Genomic DNA, 27,165 nt, shown 5'->3' on the forward strand with positions numbered 1-27,165 from the left:
GGGAAGCTCTGCCACACACCAAAGGAGCCAGGCAGGGTGAGGGTTTGCACCTCTGGTCTCCGCTGTGCTTGGAACCACTGTAGGCAGCACATGGGCATCACTTACCAAGAAAAAAACATAAAAGCACTTGCAACTGCTCAGTGAATCCTATCACAGCTGCATCAAAAATCATATTTCTGGTTCACGTTGTCAGACACTGGGCCAAAAACACAGTGAGGAATACAGACACCAGGATACAGGGAGCTTAGAAAACTGCCTTTATTCTATTAGTTGTTGGAAAAATGAAAATACAGAAAGAGTTTAGTTGGCTGCAGAACAGCAAGAAGTTCACAGGTTAGGAGTCTGATCACTACATGGTAACCAAACTTACACAAAAAGTTTCATTTTTTTAGTTTTGAAACTGGGTCCAGCAATGAACTTAAGGCAACTGAACAGTTCAGAAGCTTTGAGTGTGAGCAGGCTGTCTTTTCTCTATGGCATGTCACGGAAAAAACTCCTCCTGGGTATGCAGACCACTCAAATGGGTCAGACTCTTACAAATGAACAGGGGAAGAGGATCAGCTGCTTTCCATCTTACTTTATTTTTTCAAATACAGTTTCTTAAAAAACCCAGAACACCTTAATGCAGAGGTTACAAGTAACAGTATTAGGAAATCCAATTATACAAAAAATACTACATCTAAGCTGGGGTAAATAGATTTATTTTTGGTAACATACATTTAAACTGGCACTAATTACACAGTAACTAAAAGGTAACTAACATGAAACCACAGAACCCTCACTTGTCCTTAGCTGAATGGGACTTGGTCATTTCAGAGTGATCACATTTTTAAACTAATGTTTTAAATCACTGAGCCATGAAAATCAGATCTTCCTAAATGTGATAGCACTGAAGCTACACTTGATTCCACATACAGCCATGTAACTGTTGTACTCAATTAGAATAGGACGTTAGTTATAAAGTAGTTACAGACCAATCCTCTGTGTTGACAGCTTTTTCTCTTTCTAGAGAGAAGACAGAAGATAGAGAATTGTCTTCAGTTAGCGCCTGACATATCCTGTGAGTGCAGAAAAGGTTGGTTAGAGGAATGTTGAGGTTAACCTTGGGTGCACAGATGAATTTGATGCAGATTGTTATAAAAATCATGGTTGGCTTCTAAATACTGGTAGCAAGATGACTCGATTTTTAAATCTCTTAAGTAAATTATAGATAATGAAAAAGGCCAGTAATCATACACTAAGATTAATAAACAGCACTTCAAAATTACTCAAGTGCAGGGTGCTGCTTTGGCCATCTTCCTCTGGCCACACTTTATAAGAGAAGGCACCCAGACTTTTTCTTGCCACGCCGGGCTTGCAAAGCAGCTCTAGTGGCCATTTCAAAAACCTCCCTCACACCGTCTTTGGTCTTTGCCGAACACTCCATATACCCAAATGCACCAATGCGGTTTGCCATATCTCTTCCTTCTTCAGGTTTGACAGGCTCCTGCAACAACACAGAAGCAATTGGTGAAAAGTCCAAAGCCACACTGAACGTCCCCAGTCTATTCTTTCCCACCCAGCTTCCCAACAAACACGAAGATATTTCTAGATTAAATACACACAATTAGTCAGTCGATTAATAGCTAGTCCCCCCTCTGAGATTAATACTTTAAAAATAATAAAGGCAGATTTAAAATAAGATTTGCTTATATTCTCAAGATGCTGCATATAATTCTCAGCCTGGATTACAGACTGCGTGCATACTAGCACATCACACCAGTGCTTGAGGACGTGATAAATTTTCTAATGCCTCTGAGCCTAAAAAGCACAAGTCTGCTTATTTAAAACTAAACATTTATGCATCTTTTTGCCATAATTGTAACAAAAGCCTATGAAGAAACCCTAAAATTGATGCCTCAGTCTGTCTAAAAAGAAATATGATGCAACAGGAGCAAAAATTCCAGGGCTGAGCAGAGTACCTACAGGCCTACACCCAACCTGGGAGCTTCAGACACTATCTGAAAATAAAACCAAGTAATGTGCTCAGGAGTGAGCTACAGCATCTGTGATTAATTCCTTCAAAACAGGTACCAATTAAACTGTTTCTTTATACAACCTGAAAAATAAAGATTAACTGAAGCACACATGCATTGGTTGTACTGACTCTCTGAATCAAGTCATTTCTACCTCACAAATCCAGCTCTCCAGCATGGAGCAGCTGACTGTTAGTAACCCAACAGCTCCTAAGAAGGCAGTTTTCATTGCTTGGTATGAAAAAATAATCTTTTTTTTTTTTTTTTAAATCACCAATTGAAAAACAAACACTCAGTTACAGGTAATGAATACTTTCTGGTTCCTGTCACAAATAAGCGTTCATTGTGCAGCCCATAGGAAGCTGGCAGCAAGCTGCTGATGCCCATTTACTGTTCTGGGTACAAATGACACACACTTCATTTATCGTTAAGACACTCAGAAAGGAACCTGCCTGCTTCATTTTGGCCAGCTCTCGTCTTGTGTGCTCGTCATTCCTCAGGTCCTTCTTGTTTCCTACCAAGATGATAGGCACGTTGGGGCAGAAATGCTTCACCTCTGGGGTCCACTTTTCTGGGATGTTTTCTGAAAAAATGAATACAAGTGTGACTGTAACTAAAACCCAGTTCTGGGGCTAGTTTTCCTTTAAAGCTTCTATCTGCTGATTGATTTTAACTTACTAAAACACAGCAGTACAGTTTTCTATTTTTAATGTAGGGTGCAAACAGACTTGTTCTAGTATCACCAGAAAGTCAAGCCTATCTATGGTTCATTTTAAGGCTGAAGGATACCTAACATTTTGGTTTCTCTATCTCTCTCAGTAACTACCTGACGAGGGTGAGCAGAAGGTATTTAAAAGAACATACTGTAGAATTCTGAAGTAAGGAGTTATGGAATATTGTGCTTCAAGAGAAACATTTTATCTCCAGAAGCTAAAGATGGGCACAACCCCGAAGCATAATTTTTTACAGCAATTCTTCCTTTCAAAAAGCAAGATCAAACCATCGCTCCAAACTCTCCCATTTGCTGTACCAGAAACATCACTCTACAGACTAATTACAGATGCACAGAAACAGAGACTGTGCGCAAGTCATTTGTAGATTTACCATTTCTCCTTACCTGCAGCAAATGAATTTATGCTCACATACAAACAACTTTTGTCTCCTACAACTTTCCTTCATGACTTTTATTTTAACAGACCTGCAAATAGAAGACTGGAGGGTTGTTTGCAAAGGAAAACCTTGACAAATTCTATAATAGCAGGAAGCGTTGAGCAGTCCAAAACATTAGGCTTTGCTTTCAAAAGCTCTCAGACACCTGAGATTCAGCAGGGGATATATTATACCTGCAGGTTACACAACTCCTTTTTAACTTCATGAAATGCCATTCAGCTTTTGAAGAGACTACACTATTACCGCATCGTTTTCTTGCCCGAAAGAACAACTTAGACAAGCATTTTGAAGCTAGTTTTTGCACTTCAGCCAAAACAGCAAGCAGTTGTGCACCTGGAGTGCTCCCCTCTAGGTGTTTCACAACTGAAGTGCTGCCTGGCAGTTCACTGCTCCCAGTGCACAGGCACTCCGCTACTGGTGAGCAGGGAGGACAGGAAAGGAAGAGTAGCTGAGATCAGACTTGGCTTAATGAAACCACTCGCTAGAGCTCAGCAAGCCACCCTGTTTTCAGGGCAGGCAGGCAGCCCTCCAGCTGCCGGGGGTAGCACATGCAGTGGGAGCGAACACGGACCAAACCTTGGCCTTAACAGCCACACCAAGCACGACTACAGCTCCACTGTCAACCCAGCCTTGAATTGTTTTAGAGAGAGACCAAGACCATGAAAGATGTCTTTAAACACGGAATCAGGTGGAAGCGATCAAGAGAGCAATCAGGACTTTCCAGATGTCAAGCTGGCACTGGTTTTCCTAAAAAGGCACTCTTTCACACCTACCTGTTCAGTGGCTGCTACCTTTCAGAGGCAAGGCAACAAATCAGACTGAACAGCCATCAGGCATTATCCCAGTCAGACTGTAATGCCACTGGGACATCTTAAGAAATATTTTATTTGCTTATGTGCTCAAGCCTTCCGTAAATTGTGGCAGGAACAGTATTTTTCAGCCATAATATACTGAGGATGTTCAGGACTAATCCTTCCATTAACTGCACTGTGTTTCACGCCTCCTTTCTGTCTCATTCTCGCTTCTTCCCAAGACAACTCTGGGAGGAAGAGTTTATCCATAAGATAGATCAGAATGTACGAAAGATGCACCTCTAAGGACAGCTTGCAGTGATCAGGATTGCCCTGGGAGTAGACAACTCTGAAGGATTCAACGGTTTAATACATTTGGGAGAGAATCTGCATGCCATTTATGAGCGCTGTTTGAAATAATTTGCCACCTTTCATTAATACACAAAGCAGACAGGTTTCTCAGTTTTACTGGTTTGGAACTGCCTCCTCACCCAATGTATGGGCATAATTTTGACCAGTGACAAACAAGTGAAAGTCAGTCGCTGTACAGAAGGGTCTTGCCAAAGCACATCTGGTCAGTCTTTCTCTGAAGATCAACCTTACCATTATCTGCATTCTAGCAAGACACCTCACAAACAGACACTAATGAAAAAATCCCACTGGTGAGTGAATTTTTACAGAAATTCACTTATTTAAGAAAGTGCTACCACAAAGCACGTGGTTAGGAGACTACACTGGATGGAGTAATTACCATTTTAGTGGGACAGAAATCAAAGTTCCAGAGTTTTTTTGTTGAACCTTAGAAATAGGAGCATCTCTACTTCCTTCTCCTTACCCTCTTCAAAAACATCTTTTTAAGATCAAACACATAGATTCCCATGCGTCAGTTTTATAAACCAATCAGTGAGCATTTTAGTCTTGGACTCCACACAGAAGTGCCCACCTACTAAACAAACAGAGGTCTGAAATGTGTTTCTGGAGCTCAGAAATCTTATATCAAGCAGCTCTTTTCTCCATCACAAGCAGATGCCAGCCAAGGGAAAGCAGACTAGAGTGTAAATCTTCAGCCTCTGCGATCATTTCCACTAGTGAGACAGCCACTCCCTTACTGTGCCAACCCCTCTCCAGGATGGTTCTAGTCCACGTTTCTTCCCCACCAAGCCAACAAAGAAAATCTAGTATATTTGGAACCTAACAATTTGCAGTGTTTGAAACCGATCTCTCTTTTGAATATAAATGAAAAAAAAAAAAAGACGGGTAAGGAATGAAAACACAAGCTTTCTCATTTATGTACACAGTTACTCCATTTTCCTGGATATAGTGTGATCTCGAGTGTTTAAGAACCTGTAATTTTCAAGGAGAAATAAAAAAAAATTAAAAAATCAAAATGCCACTCAGTGTTGTTGATGAATACAGGTTCCTTTAAGGCCTTAATTTCTGAAAACCATACACTGAAACCAGTATGAATTTTGAAGTTAGTGATGTTCTCAATCATTACAGCATGTGAAAATATATTTTACAGAATGATTTCCCAGGGCAATACAGCAACAGAGCAGCAGTTCTCACTCAATTATTGATATACTTACCTAAACTATCAGGACTATCAATTGAAAAACACATAAGTATAACATCGGTATCTGGATAAGAAAGTGGTCTAAGTCGATCATAGTCTTCTTGTCCTGCTGTATCCCACAAAGCCAACTCAACCTGCAGAAGAAAGACAAAGGCAGTTAGCCAGATCATCAGGGAAGGTTTGATTTATAAGCTAGTAATCCAAGCAAAGTGGATAAAGTTTTTCAGTCAACACCACTCAAAAGGAGGGGAACATAAGACAAAATGCTTTGACAAGAGAACTATGAGAAACTTCCCATTTTGTAGCTCCAAAAATCAACTTATTGTAGCCTTTTTCCTTTATTTTTTTTTAAATATTCATGCCTACTGTCAGTTCTCTGAAAGGATGTAAAAGCTACCAACAGAACACCAAGACAGAGGAATTAAAGGGAATCAGCTGCAAAGGGCTGAGAATCTGTTTGATAAGCATTCCAGAAATAGCAGTTTTCAATGGAAGAGGACTAAGCATATGCTATTTAGGATTATTCATGTTTTCAATTGGTTTACAGCTGGAACCTGTAGTGACTAAGAAATGTCAAGGTAATACTTATTTGTGCACAAATTTGTTAAAACTCCATCACAGCAGAAATTTAAACATGTAATTTGCTTCAAAATAAAAGTGATTTCTATGTGAAGTTTCTTGTTACTAAGAACTGAAGTTGGCTAACATTCTCAATATTTATACTTGTGGTAGAACTAGAGGAGAACACCCCAACAGGATTGTTTAAAAGTTTAGAAGATATAGCCAATATTTAAACAAGGAAATTTACTCTTGCTTGAGATTCTCTGATCTGTCTGTAACAGAGTGGGTCCCTTCTTGTTTAAGCTCTTATGTTAGAAAAACTCCAGAAAAAAGTCCACAGCAGCTCAGACAAAGGCAGACGGACAGAACTGGAACTGAAATGGGAACGTGAATGGGCAATGTACGTGTCTGGTTGTATTTTGAAGATACAAAGCCTTATTTGCATACTTGTAAGGAAATTTCTGAATGAAATATAGCAGATTACTCCTTAGAGTAATCTCTGCATTCACATCTGCCAATGTGAATTTTGTAGCAAATGTTCATACTTTTTACAGAGACATCTGCTGCGGGTTCCCTCACACGACATTTGTATCAGCCCCTTTGCACCAGCCAAAGAAACACATCCTGCAGCACCACTACGAGTCTTCACGTGGCTTCTGAATGTTTCTGGTAGTGCTTTTCTAAGAAGACAGTAGGCAAGCTACTCTCAAACAGGACAGTCCTAAGCAGTACGCTCTTACAAACTTTTGTAATCAAGTTTTCAGACGAAGTGCTTGGATAAAATATGTCTTCTAGTTATGAAAAATTCAGCTGACATTTCCACAACAGAAAATGCACTGCTCAAGCAGCTCATGCAATTTTTATCTAGGTACTGGCTGCACAGAGCCAACAGGGCATGGCTCTCTGTTCAAACCATTTAGAGATGCAGAGATTCAGGCAGAAAGGAATGAGGCAATTTAACTAGGTGATAAGAGATAGAAATGGATATCATACATATTTTAAACAATAGTCCTCAGAGTACAAGAAACTGTAGAAATTGTAATTCGGCAGGAAAACATGTTCTTACATTAGCTTAAAAGGATTTTTTTTTAACCTGTTCATATCATGAGAGAGAAAAGCTCTTTTCAGACTTGGATAGCATAAACTGTAATGCCACGATTAATTGGACTGTGACAGTAGGAAATCAATTTTAAAATAAAGCACAAAAATGGCTCAAAAAGTTTTTGCTCAAATCAGAATTGAAAATGAGCATATGAATCTGTCACTGCATCTGAACTAGAACTGACTGAAAGATTTTCTGACTGCGCCTGAACCTACAGCAAAAATACATGTCAGAGTGAGACGAGGAAGCTCGGCACCACCAGCACCACGACCTGCCACATGCTCAACATGAGGACCCGTGGCATGGAGGTGAGCTGCATGGTAACAAAACAAGACTAATGCCATGCCTGCCTAAGTGGTTTTGAAAATAGTTGGGCTTTCAAGGTACAAAGTTGCTGCTTCACATGCTTCCAGAGTACCCTTGAAAGTGACAGTTTTACACATCACACACTCCCCTTGTGTGACGCAAATGCAAAGGCAAGCTATTTGGCTTTCAGACAGCAACTTTCAGATGGCTGATTCTTGGATCAGGGATTTGGCACGTTTGTTTGTTTGGCAAACAGAAGGACTCAGAGGTCACATAGATTAAAAACCAATTTTCAAAATATTTAAAATGAGATGTTATAACATTTCATTTACAAAAGAACAAACTGAAAACGAAGCTCAGTGAGCTGCATGCTCAGTACACTTGGCTGCTAAGAACTGCATTCCTTCAGACAAGTGGAACAAATGATGAAGATGTACAACTACAAAAATGAAATCCCTTTGAAGCGTGCCAGTCATCTGTTCTAAAGAGGATTCTGCATGTTGCCAGGAGCAGGTATGAAAAAAGACTTACTCCAGGGACTTGTTTTTGTCATCACGATACCAGGTCCCAATCAAAACAGGGACTCTGCTATGCAATTCCAAAGGCCCAGCGTCCTCAGCATGTAGGCACATCTTTGGAATATCCACTCCCATATACTGCAATGTTTTCCTTGGTAGAACTGTATGGTTTTTAGAGTCTCTAATTGTAAAAGGTTAGAAATATGTTGTTAAACAGACATTGGATATGTGCAGGTTCTGGACAGGTCAGTATTTTTGTCCACAGGAACATGCTAAATATTTTAAAATAAATTTACATCTTGAGTACTAAGCATGCATACTGACCACTTACTTAAGAATTGTGGCGATCTCCATGCTATTCTGAATAAATGCAAGTTCATTTTGACTATTACAAGAGACTACACATACCTGTTTTCCATCCACTTCAATATCTGCTACATAATTTTCAAAGACGGTGGGAACATACACTTCAGGGAACTGGTCTTTGCTAAATACAATCAGCAGACAGGTCTTTCCACAGGCACCATCACCCACTATAACCAGCTTTTTTCGAATGGCTGCCATGGCTGAAAAAGAAGACAACAACTTATTAATTCTTCCATTACAGCTTTTAACTGAGATGCTAATAATTAACAACCATTAAGTTTCTAATCAATAAGAGCTTTTAAATTGCATCTATCTGCCCAGTAGAGGGAAATATATCTGGAATCATGAGAGTTCAAATTCCCATCCTTTTAAGAAAAATATTCTCCAGGATGTGTCAACACACTGGTAAGCCACTAGGCTTAAAAGCAATAGAAGGGAGGGAGATCAGTATGTTTTAGCATTTCTTTGCCTATTCCGTTATTTAAGACAGGAACCTCCACTGAAAGTAAGTGAGCGAGCAATACTGCCCACGAACACATTCTGGAAAGTGTCTTTTAGATGATCCAGTAAGAGACGCTTCAGCTCAAGGGCAGTAACATTTTCTCATCACGCTGAGTTGTCCTAACTGTAAAGTGCCAGCAGCTTTCTGTGAGTCACTTGGACTGGGGAGCTCTCTGCTGCCACGTCAGAGCACTTGCGGAAGGACCTCAAGGTAACCAGCTTGTTCCTCAAATTACAACCACCACGCTGCAAAGCGTTCTGGAAGTACACAGCTCAGTCCTCAACCCGCTTTGCTGGGCATCGCCGTTACCGGGTCACTGGAGCCTGCCACCAGCAAGGGCTGCGGCGGCTAACGGCTCGGGGGACGCAGGGGGAGACGTGCCAGCAGTGCTCCTCGCAGCTCTCGGCGGCAGTACCAGACCGCGCTGGTGTTGGTGACACAGAAGGCAGCGCGAACAGTGAGCTGACAAAGTTTGTTAATGATACAACATCGCTCCAGGCAGTTCACTATAAAGACACTTCTAATGATGTACACAGAGAAAAATTGTCCCAACTTTGAGAGCACAAAACAAGGGGCCCTGAGCTGCCTATGACGTTGCATAGGCAAAATCTTGGGTCAAGTATCAAGTTCCTGGAAACATCAGGAACTGCTCTGGTAGCACTCAAAAGAACTAAATGAAATTTAGTTGGGGCTGCCCCAACCCTGGCAGTGCCCGAGGCCAGGCTGGATGGGGCTTTGGATAGCCCAGGCTGGCAGGAGGGGTCCCTGCCTGTGGCAGGGGGCTGGAATTAGATGATCCTTAAAGGTCCCTTCCAACCCAAACTATTCTATTGCTCCGTGAAATGGCAGGAACTGCTAGGAAAGCAACAGAGCAACTTTGGTCTTCGGTCTCCAAAGCTGGAAAAGGTTCAAACAAAAGCTAGAGTCAGGGTGAGACTGAAAATGATGGCATTGGATTTGGCAAACATCTACAAAGTCACAGGTGGCCCAAGCAGCACGGAGAGGGATTCACTGTTCATCCCCACTTCCCATAAATGCAGAGGGGGACACAAAGACAGTAAAAAAGGGTTCAACCCACTGGAAGGCAGCAGTTGAGTGACCAGAGGAACTCCAGCAAGAAGATGCTGTGGACATAAGAAATTTACGCAGACCTAAAGGAGACCAGGCAGGTATGTGGGAGAAACTTCCTGTACAGGTTAAAGAATGCAGAAACCACACCTGGCTAAGAAAATCCCCATAGCAGAAAGTATTTTGAGGCTGAGAGAGTACTTCATAGCACTATACATGTACTTGCTTTTTTTTTTTTTTTTTTCTCTCTGGACACTCTCCAACAGTTTCGCATCCTTTTTGTACTGTGGTGCCCAGAACTGCACACAGTGCTCGAGGGGAGGCCGCACAGCGCAGAGCGGAGCGGGACAATCCCTTCCCTCGACCGACTGGCGATGCTGTGCTTGGTGCACCCCAGGGTACGGCTGGCCCCCCTGGCTGCCAGGGCACACTGCTGGCTCATATTCAGTTTGCTGTCAACCACAACCCCCAGATCCCTCTCTGCGGGGCTGCTCCCCAGCGTCTCGTCGCCCAGTCTGTACGTATAGCCAGGGTTGCCCCGTCCCAGGTGCAGGACCCGGCACTTGCTCTTGTTAAACTTCATGTGGTTGGTGATCGCCCAGCTCTCTCTGCAAGGCCTTTCCACCCTCAGCCGAGTCCACAACTCCTCCAAGTCTGGTGTCGTTGGCAAATTTGCTCAAAACACCTCCTAGTCCTACATCCAAATCATTTATAAAAACATTGAAGAGGACTGGCCCTAAAATGGAGCCTTGGGGGATCCCACCGGTGATGGTCCACCAGCCTGATGTGGTCCCATTCACCACAACCCTTTGAGCCCTGCCTGTCAGCCAACTGCTCACCCATCGTGTGATGTTTTTGTTTCGCTGTATGCTGGACATTTTGTCCAGTAGGATCCTATGGGAAACCGTGTCAAAAGCTCCACTGAAGCTTCATGAGTGAATTCATTTAACGAAGCTTCACGACAATGGAGCAAACAGCAAAGCCATCGTAATATTGACCACCACCCCAGAGGGAACACCCTCGTGAGTTAACTTTTGCCATGACAATCCCAGTACGAAGCTCTGAAGGTGACTTGGTGCTGCTGGCGAGGGAGGAGGGCTTGAGGAAGCACATGAGAGAAGAGCACAGCAAAAATGTTTTCTCCTTTCCACCTCTTCTCTTGCCTTAAGAAATTAAGGCAGTGAAAAGGTAAAACTAACCACCTAAAAGCAACCTTTAGTACAATGTGGCTAAGAAGCAGTGGCTATTACAGAGATCTGTATTTCTCTGTGTGCAAGCTGAGAAGGACCATTTCAGCCATCAAGCAGCAAGGGCTCAAGGACTTCTAAAGCACAGCTTCATCGGACACAAAACTGCTCAAGTAATCCAAATCTATCTCTAAAATGGGCTTCATTCACCTTGTGAATACATATGTACACACATTTACCTTAGGGGCTTCGGGTTATTTATTTACATTTGTGGAAGGTTTAAAATGATCCATACTTCAAAAAAAAAATCTTTCAGTGGTTTTAAATGTTTTTGAATACTTTTTAGCAATGGTAATATTTGATTTTACAGAACTGGAGATCATCTGTTCTCTCTACCAAGTCAACTGACTACTTAAAAGTCCTATCTGCTGTCAGCTGTGCAATATGCCCTTCAAAACTGCAAGGCTGAGTCCTACAAAACCTCTGAAGCTATCTGCTCCACTACATTCACTATGAGAAAACTTCCCCTAATGCCTATCCTCAGCCTTCGTAGTGTAATATAAGCCCATTACTGTTTATCCTATTTGACATGGGCATGGCCTTTATGAGGAAAGGCTGAGGGAGCTGGGTCTCTCTAGCTTGGAGAAGAGGAGGCTGAGGGGTGACCTTATTAATGTTTATAAATGCATAAAGGTGAGTGTCAGGAGGATGGAGCCAGGCTCTTCTCTGTGACACCCAACGATAGGACAAGGGGCAGTGGGTGCAAGCTGGAACATAGGAGGTTCCGCCTAAATGAAACAAAGCTTTTTTACAGTGAGGTGACAGAGCACTGGAACAGGCTGCCCAGGGGGTTGTGGAGTCTCCTTCCTTGAAGACATTCAAAGCCTGCATGGATGCCATCCTGTGTGATGTGATTTACGTGTTCCCGCTCCGGCAGGGGGATTGGACTAGGTGATTTTTCAAGGTCCCTTCCAATCCCTCACATTCTGTGATTCTGTGTGATAGCACAACAGCCCATTCCCTTTCCCTAGTATATTTGAGAATATGCAACTTTATTTAATCTTCTCTTCAGGCAAAATCATTTCAGTTTATTCAAGACTCCTTTGAAGTCATACTTTCTAAACTTTCGTGTGGATCCCTTCTGGACACAGTCCATTGACACACATTTACCAGAGCATGAAGGCCAAAAAACAGTACTTCACCTAGGGCTCTACCAACGTTAACTAGAGCTGAGGGATTACTTTGGTGATCTTCCAGGCTACACTGTTGTTTACACATCACAATGGATGTCTGTGTCTTTCCCCCCTTCCCAAAGACAACACCGCTGATACATGCAGCTTCCAACTCACGCTAAGTCCCAGATCTTTTCCATTAGCACTGCTACGTAGTAAGTGACCCTGCAGTCACAGCTCAGTAGTCTAATGTCATGCTTTTATTTATCCTTCTTGATTAATGGTTTATTCCATCTCCAAGTTCTAGTCCCATCTTCCATCTGAACTACAGACTTCCTCAGATGCAAGTTTCATCATCACGATCCCCAGATAAGCATCTAGACCACTGAAGAAACCGTAACAAAGCCAAAGTTGGTGGGTGGCAGAACAGGATAACCTGCTCCTCTTCAGGGATTTCTGCTTCCCCCTTCTGTACTCATGGCTGGGGTCCTGCCCCCTTCTCACTGGCATTACCTGCAATAGGCAGCTGACCTTCTTGGCCTCGCCTATGGACAGCCTTCTTTTTCTGTGGCGTATCACGTCAGCTCTTAACTTCCTCTAAATACTTATGTCACTCTGGATTTTTTCTAAGCATTCCTTGTCATTTGAATCTCACTTTATATTTTGGCCTTCTGGGTTTTTTCTTCACATACATATGCCTAAGGTCTACGAGAAAACTGCAATTCAGTAAAAAAAAACACAATACAAAACCAAAGCAAACAAAAACCACTTTGAAATTTGCAGATTCTTAGGAGTATCTTTTTCATCAGAAAAGCTCATCATGAAAACTCTTCCTGCCAGAGCCTTTCCTGAGGTCTGCGGGCATTATTTGCACGCAGTGTGTAAGGCCACCCTCCCACACGAGCTGCCATTCAGCTACTTCCTTCCAGCTGCTGAGGATCCACCCCAGGAGGACCCCCCCTTCCCACAGACTCTGTGCAGGACTGTCACCAGCATATCTCACACTCACTGAGCAGTCTCACTCATTTAATCCATTCCACTGGATATTTGGGTAATTACGACCCCCTTATCACCAACTTCTGTAGGGTCCAGCTACATGCTCAGAAGGAGCCTCAAGCACCTTAGCGTATCTTGGTGGCCTACGGTGCCCTCATCTTTTTTACTTTAGCTTCACCTTCCAGAGACTTACAGCAGAAGAATTTCCTCAGCGTAACGTCCTGGGAACAAAAGCGTTGTATAAAATTAAATTAAGGGATGTAAAGATCACCATTTATATCCTTGCCTCCAAAGCCCTAGGAGTTGCCTCTGGTTTGCTTAGTCCGCTCCTGGCATTATCTCTAGCGTTCCTGCACATGCCACACAGGCTGAGGCGAGTTTGTGTACGGACCTCAACAAATTTTCAGAAGCACTGGGTAGATAAATACGCCCCAGGATGTCACATCTGATCACCAGACACCACCATCAGCCTCGGAAGGAAGTCACCAAACATCACAACCACTTGTTTCTTCCCAACGTTACAGCTTTGCGGTACTTGAAGTTTCTGCTTTACTGGGGAGGTTGAACTGCTGCTGCCAGGACAATATACTTCACTTTTGTTCAACACACGGACGTTCAAAGGCGGAAGGAACACTGTTGTTGAGCTTGCACCAACCTTCTTCCTACGAGAGCTTCATCATCATGTCTGTATTACTGAAAGCCTCTACGTGTCTGACAGTTGTTCTAGGGATGCTGCTTGTCCAGAAAAAAACATTTTTGCTCTCCAGTGTCAGTAGATATCTGGCCGTAACAACAGTATACCACAATTCATGAAAAATTGAGACAGCTATTTTCTACTTCATCACTCCTCTATTTGCATTAGCATATTCACAGTAATAATTTCTTAATTTGGAAGAATAACTTCTTTGAGTTTATTATTTTAAGTTAAAATAAATACATTACTATTCGGCGGGTAGCTAAGGGACTGTCAGCTCTGGCAAATACTCAGAAGAACATCCTTATAGCGTAACTGAGAAAAACCTGACTGCTTACAGTGCAGCTACATCTTAGTGGTACGCGTCACAAGGACAACACTAACAGCGTTCACTGCAGCTGGGTCTTTCTGCTACATTTTGACATTCTCTAGTTTTTGTAGTCAAGTATTCCGAAGCCTGAAAATACATCAGTTTGAACCAGCAGTATGGTTTGACAGAAATCAACAGGTATTTTTCTAGCCTGAAATGTTTTAAGATGTACTCAAGTTACATGCAAGTTAATTTTTGCTGCAGTACAGCCTGTGACCAGCACGCACTTACATTCAGAGGTAAAAAGCCGTGTCTAAAGTTCAGAAGAGGACGCTACACATAGACCAAGCCCAAGCCACCAGAATCTCACTATAACTGAACACAAGTGTTACACATTCATCCTTTTACACAATGCATAGAGCAGGGAGAGAGCAGTAAAATCCAGAAAGCTGCAGGAACAACATTGCTGGAGATGCTCACAGAGCAATCAGCAAGAAATATTCAATCCCAAGTAGTGCAATAGAACAGCTGCAGTCATCTTCTAGGGGCATCCGTGCCATCTTCTGTAGCAAGACACCAGATCTGCAATTTTTCCACCTGGTAAATGAAGCAGCCCTCCCACCCCTGCATTTATAGGGTTCTTAAAACCAGCTGGTCCGCTAGACTCAAAGTGGAAACTCTCACAACATGACACAAGTGACTCATTTGAATGGAAGAGATGCAGTGATGACATTTCCTCAAACCTAGGCCAGTGCCTTCCACAGGTATTACAAGAGCTTCAGACGGTTTGCTCAATCCCCCTACCATCACAGGAGGTTACGACACAAGGAGCTCCTGTTTGTTGAGAGCTGCCACACTAATGCCCTTGTTGCATGAGGCTATTTCTAAGTGCAGCACCGCTCGGGGAGAGGCACGCGGCATAAAGCCCTGCTTGTTAGGAGGATCCAGGGAGTGCTCCAGAAGGATGAGAAATGGGGAAAGTCATTTTTTTCAGGTTTTAAATGTGCTCCCCCCAAAGCATTATTGTTTACTGCAGTGGAATTTGCCTTTTTCTTCAGCACGCTACTTATTTCTCCAAGGGACAACATTTCCAGAGCCTCCTCTCCTGCATACCCCAAGGCCACAAAAGGGTGTGTGAGGACCGTGCACGCTGTTGACATTCTGTGGATGGATAAGCTGGTAACAAACACGCTAGGTTTGCCTCTCTAGCTCTGGCCCTCAACCTTGCAGAAAGTAACACGGTACAAGAAACAGCCCTTTACCACTGTGTATGTGTCCCGACTAGACAATTTAAATGATCAATCAACTGCTGCCAACTTCATATTGCCCACTACGTGCTATAGGCAGACCCACGGTGGTGTGCAGTTCTGTCAAGAAGCCGGTCTGTTACTGCTTATGTTACCAAGAGCCCAGCAGAAGCAGCTCAACAGTACCACTCACTATATTTCTGATGCCAGGAGGGCAAACACCCTTTAAATTCTTTTATACCTAATCTTGCTGAAGTCCTCAAAACGAAGGTGTTGGAAAGCGTGGGTCTTAAAATCTTGTAACTAGCTTTTTTGCTGCACTTAAGTTGTTTTTTTTTTTAAAATGCTTTTGCAAGCACTTACTCAGTTCACTACCAAGAGAACTACAGGCCCCAACTCTTCCCACTGACTTCATTCCCCCTTCACTCGGTCAGCACTGACCTGGGCCAGGAGGAGGAACAGGCCCAAGGCTGAGGGACTGGGGTCCGACGCTACACAAGCTTCCCCACCCCAGCAGCCAAGCCCTGCCCTCTACCTATCCCAGGGGAGGACTGCCTCTGGGCCAGAGCGTGGATTTACCTTTACAATACACTCACTTCTGCTCAAATACCAGGGGAGGGAGGAAAGAGCTTCTGCAAGGACTCCAGAGAGGAAGAGGACATGGATGAGCAAGCTTTTCCCACAGTTTTCTTCTGGCCATTTAGCAATGTCTGGCACCGAAACTGAGAACGACCTGCGTCTCAGAGCAGCTACGAACAGAAAGGAGGCCAGGCCAAAAGCAAACAGGCCTGCCTGTAGGGCAGCTGTACACTGACAGTTAAAGAACGAGAACTGAACATGGAGCATCTGGGTGGGGGAAATGGTATGAAGAGCATGATCAGAGAATGAGGAGGAAGAAGGGAAAAAGGCCAGGATGAGGATGGCAACCAAATTCACCCTCCTTTAGCAGAAGCCAGGATCCGCAAATCCCTGTGCTTTTAACCGCCACCAGAAGGCAAGCATCTCACCTTCCTCCTCCTTTCAAGTCCCAATGGAAAATGTCAGTGACTACATGCTCTGTAGTGTTCTTCCCCACTATGTTTTTCATCAATGCAAGCACATAAACACGTGTTAGAAACATTGTGGAGGTTACTACTGAAATGCTGTTTGTGCTAACTTAAATCAGGTCCTCTGGGCACACGTAAGCCTGTGTGTACTCCCTATGCTGTGTTTTCACACAGCCCAGACAGGACGGGCCATGTGTTTAACTGGTGAGAGCCGCGAAGCAAAGGAAACAGTGACCTCAATTCACCTCTCCCAGAAGTTGCAAAATGGGTAGCAAATGGCCTTAGGACTGCATTAAGAGTATGGGAAAAAAAAAACAAAGCGATTCAATCGCAGAGAAGACTTAGATCCAACCCCTGCTTCTGCTGCAGGCTTCCTAAGAGATCCCAAAGAACTACATACACCAAAACGTGCTGCCAGCGACCACTGATTTATTGCCTTTATTTCCAAAGGCATTCAGAATAGAACTCATCTGTACTACACTGAAAGCAAAAATGAAAAAACTCCATGCTTAAATCGATCGCACTCGTTTGACACCACATACAACCTGAAATGAAGACTTGCTGGGGTACCAGTAGCTCTTCCGTTCCGTGACACTGGAATGCAATCACTAAATCCATGAATGCAGCTGCTGCTGTAAAGTGATAGGCAACACAGCTTACTTCTGTCATTAAAGTATGCTTAATTCTGTGCAAATTTGCCTGTGGACATCGACATTCATAAAATAAGCCACGCTATTTCCTGTATTGCTAACAAGGCTTTTGGGAAACAACCCTATTCTTTAGAGCACCTAGAACAAAGTGCTTTGTTTGACAGCACTGCGGAACAGACCTATTTCTAACTACCGTGCTACATGGGAACAGTTGGTAAGAAAAGATATCTACTGGTGGTGTTCTTCTTATGGATTTTTTTGAGGGTTACATTTCAAATTTAACACTCAAAAAAGTCCCAAAGCTGGCAAAGCACAAGGCAGGCTACTGACACTGCACGTTACAAGTAATCCATGGTGGAAGAAAATTTTTCTATTATATGAATGAAGTACAATTGAAAAAGTCACACAGGTCAGCGTAGCACCCAACAGGGTGAAAATACTGGGCACAGGCCCTTGGACAGGCGGCGCAGAGCGCTCGGCTTTCTGCTAGCAGTTTATTCGGACTGGGTATTAACCATGCTCAAGCCTGCTAAGTTTTACTAGTTTGGGGAAAGTGCTTTGCAAACACAGCTGGACGCTTCTGCAGCCAGCTTTACACTGGGAGCCATACAGCTGTGCTACAAGCCCAGCCAGTAAACCTCACCAGCTCCCAGCTAACTGCAAACCACCAGCTCAAGCCTCCTCGCACCACGGCACCAGAACTGGGAGCAGGGTCAGCTCAGCTGCAGGAGGTCTTAAATGTATTGGTTTCGTGCCAGCCCCAGGGAACCCCTAATGACCGGTGTGTTTTATACGGAGTAATGAAGAGCTATCCTATAGTACAGAACTGGAATTTGATAGGCACGGGCGCCCAACGCATTTCAGTTGAGCACAAGGCAGATTGTTTATGCTGCCTTTATGGCAGCTGTGACGGGACAGGAGGTGACTCGTCCAGCACCAAGCTGCCCGTACAAAGTTTTTGCGGAAGTCCAAATCGGCAGTCACTACTAGATCAGTGTCGTGTATCACATGGACATGGTACGCCTAACCTGAGGCATCACGTGAAGTCTCAAAGCTGGATTCATCATATCAAATGACAGTCTTTGCCCTTGCTTTCCTCTTCAGGATAAATCTTGTATGACAACATGCAGCTCATCTCACTCCTAGATGAGAAAATTGCTTTTGATTCTGGTAAGTTTTCTTGATTTCTGGCCACCACGGGAAAGAGCAAAACATTTTTTGCTTTGCTCTCCTTCCCTGAGCAGCCCACCCACCTGCTGGCGCTTTACAGGAGCAAAGCCTCAGCACGATCACACACACACACCTTTCACTAAGATGCCCAAGCCACGACCTGTGTGACCCTCTGTGCTCCAGCACTGCAGTTCCAGCACCAGCCAGGGACCAGCCCACAGCAAAACTTACACTTCCCACACCTGGGGACTCGCGGGCCACCCTTTACTATAGGGCTTTGCACACAGAATTGAGCACATTAGCTTGGGCCTCGTCTGCCCAGCAAGGACAATAAATTAGCAGTGGATGTCTACAGAAAAGCAGCGGAGGAAAAGGAACAAGAAGCTTCCTCACACAGGCTCCCCAGACTCCAGACATTTTCAGCTCAGGAGCTTCCTAGGCCAGACGCAGTTCCCGCGGGTTTGGTAACCTCCAACTGATTTCTCTTCATCAGCTTGTCCAGACTGCCTTTGAACCTGTGTAAACTTTCAGTGCTCACAACATCCTGTCAGAGGGAGTTCCCGCAGCTTAATTACACATTGTGTGTAAAGCCACTTCCTTCGGAGTCAAAGCTGTCCCTATCAGTTTCTCTCATTGTCCCCTAGCTCCTAACCAGGAGAAGAGCCAACAGCTTACCTAACTCACCCTTTCCGCAGGTCATGCAGCAGGCCTTCCAGAACAGAGCCTTGCAGCACAGGTTGTTTTAACCCCCCCCCCCCCCCCCCCCACCGCCCCATGCCTTGGCCAGCAGCAACCAACCTTGCAGCTGCCCCTTGTGCAAGGAGCGCCGGCATGGCCGAGGCGTCACGGCTGAGCGCAGGGGCTGGGGGGGCTCCTGCACAGCTGGCACACAGCTGGCAGCCCGAGACGTACCTGAGGGCTGCAGCACACGGAGCACAGACAAGCTGCAGCTTGGTCATTCCCCAGCACACGTTTCACTCCTTGAATCAACTCGATTTTAGCACAGGAGTAACAAATCCACCGCTGCGATTCTTGCTCCAGCAGTGAGCTGTTTTCTGCACTAGGGGTAAGGCTTTACTTGTGACTTCCTCATTTACCTGTCCTCTGCTGATTTCTTCATGCTGTTATTTTGCGTTTCTTCCAGGTGGCCGGCGAGAAATCCAGCCCACGAGCTCACTTCCTCACGAGCTCAGTAGACACAGGTACGCTGCATTTTAAAGCTGCCCTCCTTCTCCTAAATTTAATACGAAGCACATTGATTTTGTAGCAGTTTCGTTTCTTACTGAAAGTGATGTGCAATTACTGTCAAGTGCTAACCAGAAGGCTGAGATGGACACTTACGAACCAAACCGAAGCAATTAACACTAATTGTTTCTATTACCCTCAGCCTAGGCTGAGTGACATTGCCTTAATTCTTTCCTGAACGCTTTGTTACTTATTCCATCATTGTACCTGGGATTGATGTCTTAGTCTGATGGGATTACAATCATTAAGGCTGTCCTACTTCTCCTTATTATTATTACATACTAGCATTCTTCCAAGCTCCTTCCACTGCTGCAGCATTTAAAGAGTTTTCTGGAAAAAAAACACATCTAAATAAACCACACTGTTCTCAGGCCAAAGAGCTTCAGATTTGAGGGGTACACAAAACAGAGGCGTAGGTCACCAACTCCAGCCAGTTTCAGCGTGCAGTGATGTTCAAACTTTTCTTATTTACAGAGATTACGAAGACACCTGGCTACAGGGAATTTCCCTGTGTATTGATCAGTAACTGGTGAAGGACAGGACAAAGAAAAGCACCTCTCGCACCGCTGACCACCAGCGGAACCTGTACAGCTCAATGTTCCTAAATGACCTGAAAAAAGCAGGAAAAAGACAATATTTACTGATAATGCCGAGATGCTCAGGCAATAAAGGCAAGGGCTTACAGTGATGAACTGCAGGACCTTAAAAGACTCCGCCTGAGCAATAAAACGCTGGATGAAACTTGAACACTGCAAAACCAGTTCCTACTTCCTATAGGATTTGAGGGACTCTGAGTTGCCCACTGCTATTCCAGGTACATCAGTAATTCCTTTAAAATATAAGCCCAACACTCTGAAGAGTTAAAAATAATAATAATAAATAAAAAGCCAGTATCCAGAAATAGGAAAGAGTGAACAAAGCAGCAATAACTAAGCCAACATGTGAACCCAGGAGGGCACCTTCTGCCCGTGTGCAGCTCTGATCTGCCCCACACCACGGCTGCCCAGAACTGGGAGCGCTTTGGAGCACGGCAGCATGGGCAGTTACACCACTGAACAGCTTCCACGTGAACAAAGGAGACAGAACTGGAAAAGGGACAACCTGGAAGAGGCTCACGACGAGGAAGGAGGAAGAGAACGACTTGCAGGTGTTTCTCAAAGATAAGTGAGGACAGCCAGGGCCCAAGTCTTCGGTCTCCAGGAAGTGCAGAAGGTAACGTTGGGTAAGCCAGCTTCAAAGCGAAGGACAGCAGACCTTCCAGCAAGACTTTGCTATTTCTAACACTTTTAGATCTGTAACTTTTCAGATCCGTAATTTCTTAGTCATAGGTTTCTCCTCGACCTCCAATTTCCCCCCAGCTAGGCATTTTCCGTGTCTTTGAGCTTGTTTTTTATTTTTTACTTTCGGTTTCTACATTTCTCCTGTCCCAGCAGTATGGCTGTCCTGCATTGCTTTTTAAATGCAAAGAAAACAAGATGCTTTCATTTCCTTTCCAAGCCAGGATATTTATTTCTCTTTCAGCACGTGACTGGGGAAAAATATCACAAAAGGAGTTTCCCAAAACATATTTTTTAGCCCGCTTAAGCCAAAAACGTTAAAAGCTAGAAGTGCAATACGTGCAAGCAGAACTCTCCACTGGCACCGTGCATCCTGTTTTCCAAGCACCAAACCCAGCGAGGTCCTTTTGGACCTGTTCGCTCTGCTCTTGACTACCTGCAAAGCTCTCCTCCCTTTTTCTACAGGGTTATGGGATTAACACCACTTCAGAACCCAGGGAAGAAAGCTAACTCCATCATTTCGTCTCTGCCACAACGAGTTGATGACATGCCACCCTTCCACCCACACCCGAGGCAGGAGGTAAAGCAGAGACTACTGGGGCAGAAAGCAGAACTTTTTCTTCAAGATCTGTGCCTCCATTGCTGTCCTTCCAACTCTCGTTTAATATTCTTGTTACTTTGCCCCCACGGACTCGTTCTTCATTATATGCAGGCATGACAACTTACGAGAGCACTTCTCTTATGCAATACCAAGTCCCAAGATTACTTTGCACAAAATGAGATTAGGGCTTAATATTGAGGTAATTATAGCAGGTCCGTGGATTTCCAGTCATGTGTGAGATCTGCAAAACGCTCTGCATTTGTGCCAGCTTTTTTTCTTGGTGTCCCCCCTGCCCAGACACCTCCCTTGTGTCCAGCGGGAAGCAGGATGGCCCAAAAGCAGCCCAGCAGGTCCTGCTCAGGTCAGATCGCTGCCTTCAGGCACCCGCCGCTGCCCTGCACCACGGCAGAAGCACAAACAGACAAGGAAACCAACTCCCCCTCTCCCAGACAACCACCTTTTCGCACTCACAGTTGACGCTCTCACCTGTCCTCTTCTTCCTCCTCTGCTCCTACCACAAGCTGACTGCTGAGACTGCGCTGGTTCAGGCCAAACGCCCACCTCATCCAGCACCCTGCCTGACACCCACCTGCCTCTGACATGACCGAGGGAGAAGAAGAACAAGCAAATGCATTGACACCTCCCTGAGTTTATTTTCCCAGTTTCCAGCTTGGGTATTCTTAGTCAGCTTGTTAATCTTTGTGCACGGCAGCCCATTTGATCGCGTTTTCTCCTGTGATTTCATCTGTTTTATTTTGAAGTCACATAAATCATCGCCATTCAGAGCGCTTTGTAGCGCTGAGTTCTGTGGTCTCTGTGCAGACTGCAAGAGGCACCGTGGGTTTTGATCTAGACCAGAACGCACTCGGTCACGTCTTTCCAAGCTGAAGAGTCCAAATCTCCTTAAACATCCCCTGTATGGAATCCATGCATTATCCCTGCTCATCCTCGTCAGCCCCTTCTTTGCTTTTCCTGTTGTACTGAATCCCCAAGTCCATTTTCCTTCGCAGTAATCAGGGTATCTGTGGGCTATGACCCGAGGGCCATGATGCTATCCTGCTTTCTTCTTTACACCTTTTCCCAGGGCTCCTCACATGCACTCATCTGATCACTGCTGAACATTCAACCTGCAGCATTTCCAAAGCATTATGATAAGCTCTTCCTCCTAAATGGCAATAATTACCTCTCACCCCATGAAATCAAGATTTTTTTCTAAACTTTGCATCTGTCTGGAATGAATTTAATTTGTCATTTTACTACCTTTACTTCAGCATCAGAAGGACTACAAGCAGTTCTTCCTAGTCAGCTTTCGTCTTTCCGCCCCTTACTACCCAACACCCGTCTCACCTTCAGATCTCACCAGGCCGTTTGAGAGCACACTGAACAAAACAGGCGTAACTCCACAGATCCCTGTTCTTCTCTTGCCCCACGCTTCCCTTCTCTGTGCTTGCCAAGTCATTCCAAAACTTTGGGAGGCTTAAGCAGCACCATTTCCTTTGCAAAAGCCCCACTGATTTTATCCACTCTTAAGTTTTTAGCCCAACTCTTTACTTTTTTTTTTTTTTATTTTAAAAATAGGCCTTGAACTCTACGATATCCTGCTGAACTATTTTTAAGAACTGATACCATGTAGGCCATCTCCTATTTCTCTGGCTTCGAGGTATGAAGTGAGAAGTCAAACAGCGTAATTAATAATATAGACGTTTCATCCCCAAGTTCCTTCGGAACCCCTTGGGCAAGCACCATCTGCTCTTGGCATTTTGTAACTACACTTATGATTTTTTCTGAAATACTCTTTGCTGACTGATCTTCCAGTGAGTCCTTATCCCCATAAAGAGAATTTCTGGCATAGGAACCTCTTTGGACTCCTCCACAGTAAACAGGAATGCACATAAATCATGTAACTTTCTTCTGATGGCTTCATCATCAAATACTTCTTTCACTTCATCATCATCTACTGACCCTCCAGACTCCAGCAACCTTCTTACATGCTTGGAAAATAATTTATCATTTAATTTTGGTAGCAGTTTGATGTTACTGAAAGTCTCTTATATTTTTCATTTGACTTGAATGTGACAGTTCATGTTCTTATTTACTTTCTGGGTCAACTTCAGAACTTGAACTTTCTGAGGGCTGTATTCTTTTTTCGAACAGTTTCTTTATCCCAAACTGCATTCTCATCTGTCGACATTCCACACTGTAATTTAAAATCTTCCCAGCAACATTTTCAATTTCAAGTGCAGAAGCCTAGTTCTGCTGTGGTTTACATGGAAGCCAGCCTTTCCAACAGCTTTTGGACTGAAGTTCAAAAAATGAACCGATTCTCTTTGTCAGTACCAAGCTGTTGAGATCCTACCCCCCGACAGCCTTCTCATCTCACGCAACTTCAGCAGTGCAGATGGAAGGTGGAGAACAAAGAGCCCTCATGTGTAAAATGTAAGAAAAATGAAACGTTAGCAAAGAATGCAAACAGAGATAACTGGTACTTGGGAGAGTTGCTGGTTCTTCCAAACCACTGACACATGCAAACGCAACCTTCCTTAAAAGCTGAGGAGGAGGAATCTCTCTGGTTGTACAGACCCACGCGAGGACTTGCTCCACAGTGTGACAGTTCCATCAGCCAGTACACTGTCAGGTAAGAGACTTATGGCCACAAAGCACTGCTATTTTACTGAGCAAGGAGGCTGAATTCGCTGTTTCTGATTAAAAACAACAAAAAATAATCAATCAAAAACCAACTGCTGGAGTTTGAGGGAAGAAAGGCCTCGCATTTGTTGTAGGTGCACAGCCCAATTTTATTAGAGGCACCAGGTACGCTAGTGACGCTATTCACTCACTCCTTCTTCACGAAGGCTGGTCAGAGGAAGAGAGCGAACCCCGCTCCGACTGGTTTAATTAGGAGATCCACTTAGGAAGGACTGGCTACTAGTAGTGCGCATGCAAGAGTGGACAGCAAACACCTCCATCAAAAGTTGCTTTATGGATATTTTAGTTATTTCACTCTCTCAAATGCCCTTTTCAAGTGAAAATGTGGATAGGAAAAGGAGAGAAGAGCGGACGGATGGATCAGAGCTCCTCTACCAACTCCACTTACGCTTTTGGCATCTTTCACCCACAGCTCAGAACGAGGTGAGAACAGAGATCAAGGTCAGAAGGCACCTGGACACCTGGCAGTGGTGTACACGGCTCACACAGCAAAGCAACAGTAACTTGATCAGCGACTGGAAGCGGTTCTGGGATACTCGGGCTTCTCGAGACGATCACAGAGGTAACACACAGCTTACTGTGTTCGGCTACCTCGCGCTCTGTACTGTGCTCAGCGCTGCAGGAGGGCAGCCACGCCACCACCCCAGGATTTCCATTCCGCATTAAGGCGTGTGCATTTGCATAGCCACATCCCTGGAACCTAAGTCAAGCTGTCATTACGTGCATTTACTTCGCACAGCAATGCTCTCTGTTACGAGTTTTTACCAACATTACCTCTGTAGCAGCACAGACTCACCGCACGGAACAACTTAAGATTAGAAGGGCATGCTGACTAGCCTTTCCTGACAAGGTAACTTCCTCGAGCTCACCGGTTTAACTTTTCCTCCACATTAGTTAAACTTGAAGGCAAGTCCTGAGAGAACAGAGTGACACACAGCAGTTTAAGTGGACATGTAATAACACACAAACCAGTCCAGGCATTAGCGTAAAATGTAAGGGGTAGGGTCTGAGGGGAGACTTGGAAAGAACCTCGATAATATCACAGCAGCAGGGACTGAAATACTACAGATACTACGCAGAGATCAACAAGACCAGGAAGGTACAACGGCCTGGTGAGAGCGTGGTGTTCGAGGCAGGAACTTGTAGAGCTGAGCAGACCACGCAAGCTGTGTAAAGAAGAGCCACGGGGCTTGGGGCAACGTAAATATGTTGAAAAGTAAAAAAAAATAAGAAGAGGATCAAGATAAGAGGTAAGTAAAAAGCAGTGAAAACAAGAGTTACCACGAAAAAGTGAAGGAAGAAGCTGGTAATTCCTAACACACCCCACAACACCCCCCCCAAAATCAAACTGTTTCTACTCGGAATTTGCTTATCTGAAGAACCACCTCTAGTCCTACATCCTGGTGGCAATTAAGACCATTTAGGATGTTTTTGCTGTCGATCCCTGGCTCGGAGAAGCGCCTGCCTCTGGCGCTCAGGCCCCGTGGCAGCCAGCCAGGGCGCGCGCCTGGAGAACCGTGAGGGCGGCGCGAGCGAGGGCTGCGCGGCTCCACGGCCGCTTCCTCTCGCACGCTGGTTACGTCTCCAGGAATCACGTCCCGAAAAAAGCGTTCCAGCAGCGAACGACGCAGATCACCTGTTAAAACTTAGTCACGTTGAGCGTTTACGCCGGACGCGCTTCGGGGCGTCCTGTTGAAGCACTTACAAGGAAACACGACTGATGGCAGATTTTTGCCTTTCGGAGCGCGCGGAACAGGAACGGCAGCGCCGTGGGGCCGGGGACCCCGACGAGACCCCGACAGGGCGGGAGGAGGGGGGCGCTTTCACAGACGGCACTTTCAGGCAGGGATAAAGTTCAGCTTTCGCTCTTAAAAAACTCCCCCAGCAGAACAACAACAACAAAAAAAACAAAAAAGCGCGTGCGGCACCCGACCCTTTGCGCCGCGGATCGCTCTGCGGACAACTCAGCTAATTTGTCGGGCTTCTCAGATACAAAGGGGGGCGGAACTCGGCTCCCCGGGCGGCGGCCGCGCTGAGGAGAGGCCCCCGCGGCCCGGGCGCTTCCGAGCGGCCGCCGCCCGCGCTCCCCTCCCCCCCCCCCCCCCGGCTCCTCCCGCGCTCCGCCGCCCGCCCCGCCCTCCGCGCGCTGCCGGTGACGTCACCACAACAGGCTGCCACTCAGCCGCGCCGCCCCACGCCCCGCCGCCCGCTCGCGTCGCGCCCCGGCCCCGCGGCTCCCCCGTTCCCCCCCCCCCCCCAAAAACCGGCACCCGCCCCGCGGAGAGGCCCCCCCCCCCGAGGCGCGGCCGGGCCCGGCAGGCTGCCCCGGGAAAGCCCGGCTCCGCTCCCACCCCGCCCTGCCCTGCCCTCCCCTCCCCCGCCGCCCGGACCGGCCCCGTTACCGACCCCGGAAACTTGGCGGCGCTCCGCCGGGCGGCCTCCCCCCCTCGGCGGGCGCGGCGACGGGAAACCCGGCCGGGCCGGGCCGGGGGGGGGGAGGGGAGCAGGGTGTGGGCCGGCTACCCCCCGCCCGCCGCCGGCCTCGCGGAGCTCCCGGCCGGGCCCCGCCCGGGAGCCGCGGCCGCGCCGCCGAAGGGGAGAACCGGCCGGGAGCCCCCCCCCACCCCCGCGCGGCCGTGAGCCCCGTGCCGGTACCTGCGGCCTTCCCCTGGGTCCGGCTCCCGCCGCTTCCTGCTCCACAGGCCCGAGCTCGAGCGGCGGCGAACGGAAACGGGCGGGGCGGGGGCGTGCGCGCTCACCGGCCCGGCGCGACGCGGCGCGGCGCTGCGCTCCTCGCTCGGCCCCGCCCGGCCCGGCCCGGCTCGCGCGCGCCCGTGCGCGCTCCCGCCTGCGCGGCAGCCAATGGCAGCGGCCGGCCGCGGGGGCCGCCGG

The 27,165-nt window shown here is 46.0% G+C and overlaps 1 protein-coding gene across 1 annotated transcript; it reads right to left on the reverse strand.

The window, feature by feature from the left end:
- Positions 1–234: 234 nt before the first annotated feature.
- On the reverse strand, positions 235–27,110 carry RHOA (ras homolog family member A). The gene is made up of 5 exons (XM_083795427.1): positions 26,929–27,110; positions 8,445–8,602; positions 5,563–5,683; positions 2,468–2,598; positions 235–1,486 (listed from the first exon to the last, which is right to left on the reverse strand). Exons 2-5 carry the CDS (start codon positions 8,598–8,600, stop codon positions 1,313–1,315), a joined length of 582 nt encoding a protein of 193 aa, XP_083651553.1. The 5' UTR covers positions 8,601–8,602; positions 26,929–27,110; the 3' UTR covers positions 235–1,312.
- Between the last annotated feature and the right edge of the window lie 55 nt (positions 27,111–27,165).

Source organism: Anser anser (genome assembly GCF_964211835.1).
Source record: "Anser anser genome assembly, chromosome: 12".
Classification (NCBI taxonomy): Eukaryota; Metazoa; Chordata; class Aves; order Anseriformes; family Anatidae; genus Anser; species Anser anser.